Source organism: Mandrillus leucophaeus, unplaced genomic scaffold (genome assembly GCF_000951045.1).
Source record: "Mandrillus leucophaeus isolate KB7577 unplaced genomic scaffold, Mleu.le_1.0 Scaffold11, whole genome shotgun sequence".
Taxonomy (NCBI): Eukaryota; Metazoa; Chordata; class Mammalia; order Primates; family Cercopithecidae; genus Mandrillus; species Mandrillus leucophaeus.
In genome coordinates, this window is record NW_012099209.1 from 1803025 (window position 1) to 1807941 (window position 4917).

Sequence of the window (4917 nt, forward strand, 5' to 3'; positions counted from 1 at the left end):
ATGCAAACATTCATCTATCGGAGGGTGTCTCAGTGATCACGCTACTGCACTCCAGCCTGGGCGACAGAGCGAGACTCCGTCTCAAAAAAAAAAAAAAAAAAAAAAGATTGAGGACCACTTCTGCCTCCTAACGGTGAATTCAGGATTCAAGGTAGGTAAGCACTAAGCACAGCACCCAGCAACAAGCAGATACCCAGCCCATGTAGGTTACCATAGGGGAAACTGAGGCTGAGGTGGGTAGGGGCCACGGCCTCTCAACGTGCTGTGTTCTGAAAACACAAAAGTGGCCGTGCACAGTGGCTCACGCCTATAATCCCAGCACTTTGGGAGGCCGAGGTGGGCGGATCACTTGAGGCCAGGAGTTCGAAACCAGCTTCTTGGGAGGCTGAGGCGGGAGGATTGCTTGAACCCTGGAGGCGGAGTTTGCAGTGAGCCAAGATCCTGCCACGGCACTCCAGCCTGGTTGACAGAGTGAGACTCTGTCTCAAAAAAACAACCTGCAAAAGTCTCTGATAAACGTCAACTTGACAAATATGAACCTAGCACCCATGAAGCGCTGGCACTATGCCGGGTGCTGAGGGAGATGGCATGAATAGAAAGAGAGAGACACAGACTCAAGTAGGGAAGCCCAGTGTTTGCTGGGAGAGGTGGATGTTAACAATCACACAGGCAGGGCACGGTGGCTCACGCCTATAATCCCAGCACTTTGGGAGGCCAAGGCAGGTGGATCATCTGAGGTCAGGAGTTCAAGACCAGCCTGACCAACATGGTGAAACCCCATCTCTACTAAATACAAAAAATTGGCCGGGCGTGGTGGTGCATGCCTGTAATCCCAGCTGCTTGGGAGGCTGAGGCAGGAAAATTGCTTGAACCCAGAGGGTGGAGGTTGCGGTGAGCCGAGACTGTACCACTGCACTCCAGCCTGGGCAACAAGAGCGAAAACTCCATCTAAAAAATAATAATAATAATACATTAATTTACACAGGGGTGGTGGCTCATGCTTGTAATCTCAGCACTTTGGGAGGCTGAGGTGGGAGGATCCTTTGAGGCCTGGAGTTTAAGACCAGCCTGGGCAGCATAACAAGATCCCATCTCTAAAAAAATATAAATTTTTTAATTAGCCAGGAGTAGCGGCATGTGTCTGTAGTCCCAGCTACTTGGGAGGCTGAGGTGGGAGGATCACTTGAGCCCAGGAATTCAAGGCTGCAATGAACTATGATCGTACCACTACACTCTAGCCTGGGCAATAGAGCAAGACCCTGTCTCAGAAACAAACAAACAAAATTCACACAAATGATGATTTAACAACAGGGCTTGGCCAGGCAGAGTTGGAAGGAATAGCAATAAATGTAAATGTAACAATTTTCCAGCATTTCTTGGTGCTTCATGGAGCATGGTCTCCATGGATTCTCCAACACTCCTAGAGGCACATGATAAGGCCTGTTTAGAGAGTTGGAAACTAAGGCACAGAGAGGGTTTCCCAAGTAACCCCACAGGGCAGGGCTTCAAACCCAGGCCAGATTGTGGACACTCTCTTTCCTGGGCTCACTGGGCTGGAGTGGCCAACAGAGACCCAAGGCCAATTTCTCCAGCCCTCAAGCAAGCATGCCCTGCCCACCCTGCCTGCAGGTGCTGTTCTTACAGTGGCAGGAGACGAGGTGCGCCAATGCCAGCTTCGTGCTCAACGGGGATGATGACGTCTTTGCACACACAGACAACATGGTCTTCTACCTGCAGGGCCATGACCCTGGCCGCCACCTCTTCGTGGGGCAACTGATCCAAAACGTGGGCCCCATCCGGGCTTTGTGGAGCAAGTACTATGTGCCGAAGGTGGTGACTCAGAACGAGCGGTACCCACCCTACTGTGCGGGTGGTGGCTTCCTGCTGTCCCGCTTCACTGCCGCTGCCGTGCGCCGTGCCGCTCTTGTCTTGGACCTCTTCCCTATTGATGATGTCTTCCTGGGTATGTGTCTGGAGCTCGAGGGACTGAAGCCTACCTCCCACAGCGGCATCCGCACGTCTGGTGTGCGTGCCCCATCACAACGCCTGTCCTCCTTTGACCCCTGCTTCTACCGAGACCTGCTGCTGGTGCACCGCTTCCTGCCTTACGAGATGCTGCTCATGTGGGATGCACTGAACCAGCCCAACCTCACCTGCAGCAAACAGACACGGATCTACTGAGTCAGCATCAGGGTCCCCAGCCTCTGGGCTCCTATTTCCATAGGAAGGGGTGACACTTTCCTCCCAGGAAGCTGAGACCTTTGTGGTCTGAGCATAGGTGAGTGCCAGGGAAGGTTTGATGAGTGAATATTCTGGCTGGTGAACTCCTATACATCCTTCAAAACCCACCTGGTACTGTTCCAGCATCCTCTCTGGATGGCTGGAGGGACTCCAGAAAATATCCGTCTTCTTTTTATGGCAGCTAATGGCAGAATTGCCTCTGCTAGGGTTCCAACTGTGGATGCATCCATCCTGTTTGAGTGAGAGTCCTACTTCCCTGCTCTGACCTACTCACAGATGGGATGCTAAGCAGTGTACCTGCAGTGGTTTAATGGTGGATAAGCTCCATCTACAGTTCCAGGCCAGCCAGAAACTCCTGTGTCCACATAGACCTGACGTGAGAAATATCTTTCAGCCTAGGAGAGATGGGTCCTGATCTTAACCCTTTCCTGGGTCTCAGACAACTCAGAAGATTTGGGGGATACCAGAGAGGTGCTGAAATAGGACCACCCCTGCTTACTTGTGGGATCAAATGCTGTAATGGTAGAGGTGTGGGCAGAGGAGGGAGGCAAGTGTCCTTTGAAGGTTTTGGGAGCTCAGAGTTTCTGGGGTCCCCATTGGGAGCCCCCATCCCTGTGTTCCCCAAGAATTCAGAGAAAAGCACTGGGGCTGGAAGGATCTTTAATGGGCCCAAGGCCAACAGGCACATGCCCCACTACTGCCTAGAGAATGGAGAGATTCAGGTCCTCCAGCGGCCCCCCTGCCCAGTATGTTTTACAGATTACAGGGGACCGAGTGAGCCAGTGACCCCCTGGAGCCCCCAGCTTCAGGCCTCAGTGTCTGCCACTCAAGCTTCACAGGCATTGTGATGGAGCATCCTTGGGGAATTGTCAGGAAAAGAAAATGAGGTCAGACTGTTACTGTGTCTGTATAGAAAGAAGTAGACATAAGAGATTCCATCTTGTTCTGTATTTGAGATGCTGTTAATCTGTGACCCTACCCCCAACCTTGTCCTTGCAAGAGACATGTGCTGTGGTGACTCAAGGTTTAACGGATTTTGGGCTGTGCAGGGTGTGCTTTGTTAAACACAGTATGCTTGTTAAACACAGAAGGCAGTATGCTTGTGAAAAGTCATCACCATTCTGTTAATCTCAAGTACCCAGGGACACGTACACTGCGAAAGGAAGGTCGCAGGGACCTCTGCCTAGGAAAGCTAGGTATTGTCCAAGGTTTCTCCCCATGTAATATTCTGAAATTGGCCTCGTGGAAAGGGAAAGACCTAATCGTCCCCCAGCCTGACACCCGTGAAGGGTCTGTGCTGAGGAGGACTAGTATAAGAGGAAAGAAGGCCTCTTGGCAGTTGAGATAGAGAAAAGCATCTGTCTCCTGCCCGTCCTTGGGCAATGGAACATCTCGGTGTAAAACCTGATTGTATGTTCTATTTACTGAGAAAGGAGAAAACTGCCTTAAAGGCAATGCTGCTCTTTATGCACTAAAAAGGTTTATGGAGATATTTGCATATGCATATCAAGGCACAGCATTTTTCCTTAAACTTATTCATGTCACAGAGATCTTTATTCACATGTCTTTTTTTTTTTGAGACGGAGTCTGGCTCTGTCGCCCAGGCTGGAGTGCAGTGGCGGGATCTCAGCTCACTGCAAGCTCCGCCTCCCGGGTTTACATCATTCTCCTGCCTCAGCCTCCCGAGTAGCTGGGACTACAGGCGCCCGCCACCTTGCCTGGCTAGTTTTTTGTATTTTTTAGTAGAGACGGGGTTTCACCGGGTTAGCCAGGATGGTCTCGATCTCCTGACCTCGTGATCCGCCCGTCTCAGCCTCCCAAAGTGCTGGGTGAGCCACCGCGCCCGGCCATTCACGTGTCTTACTGCTGACTTTCTCCCTACAATGATCCTATTATCCTGCCACTTCCCTTTTTCTAAGATGGTAAAGATAATGATCAATAAATACTGAGGGAACTCAGAGACCGGTGCCGGCGTGGGTCCTCTGTATGCTGAGCGCCGGTCCCCTGGGCCCACTTTTTCTTTCTCTATACTTTGTCTCTGTGTCTCATTTCTTTTCTCAAGTCTCTCGTTCCACCTAATGAGAAACGCCCACAGGTGTGGAGGGGTAGGCCACCCCTTCAGGGAATAAAAAGTTTTGTGAAGACTTGGAGGTTTTTTTTTTTAAAGCAAATTTATAAGTTTCAACAGACAAGTCCATATGCATCCCTAAAAGTCTCGTTTTCCAGTAGAAAATATACACTGGTAAAAAACAGGGCATGGGGCCGTGGTTCAGGGCTGTAATTCTAGCACATTGGGAGACCAAAGTGGGAGGATCACTTGAGCCCAGGAGTTCCGGATCCTGTCTCTGCACAAAATAAAAAAATTACTCGGGCGTGGTGGTGCTCACATGCCTGTAGTCCCAGCTATACTTGGGAGGCTGAGGTGAGAGGATCGCTTGAGCCCAGGAGTTGGAGGCTGCAGTGAGCCATGATTGCGCCCCTGTATTCCAACCTGGACAGCAACATGAAAACAAAAACATAAAATGGGATGTGGGTGAGGCAAAAGCTGCAGGAATTTCTGTCAGGCAGATCTGACCTCATCCCACCCACCCCCTGCTCAGATACCCTTCATAGCTCCCTATTGCTTTCAGCTCATATCCCCAAAGACAGATTCTATTTTTCTTTTTTTTTTTTTTT

General features: G+C 50.6%; 1 protein-coding gene across 4 annotated transcripts in view; it reads left to right on the forward strand.

The window, feature by feature from the left end:
• B3GNT3 (UDP-GlcNAc:betaGal beta-1,3-N-acetylglucosaminyltransferase 3) overlaps positions 1-3108 on the forward strand; it is a 25761-nt gene extending 22653 nt beyond the window's left edge. For 3 of the 4 annotated variants that reach the window (XM_011990109.1, XM_011990118.1, XM_011990102.1), the window contains exon 3: positions 1630-3102. In XM_011990109.1, the coding sequence (XP_011845499.1) occupies positions 1630-2181 (552 nt within the window). In that variant the 3' untranslated portion in view covers positions 2182-3102. Of the gene's footprint in view, positions 1-1629 lie in introns of all 4 variants that reach the window. The other variant, XM_011990092.1, reaches the window with a different exon arrangement.
• The last annotated feature ends 1809 nt before the right edge of the window (positions 3109-4917 follow it).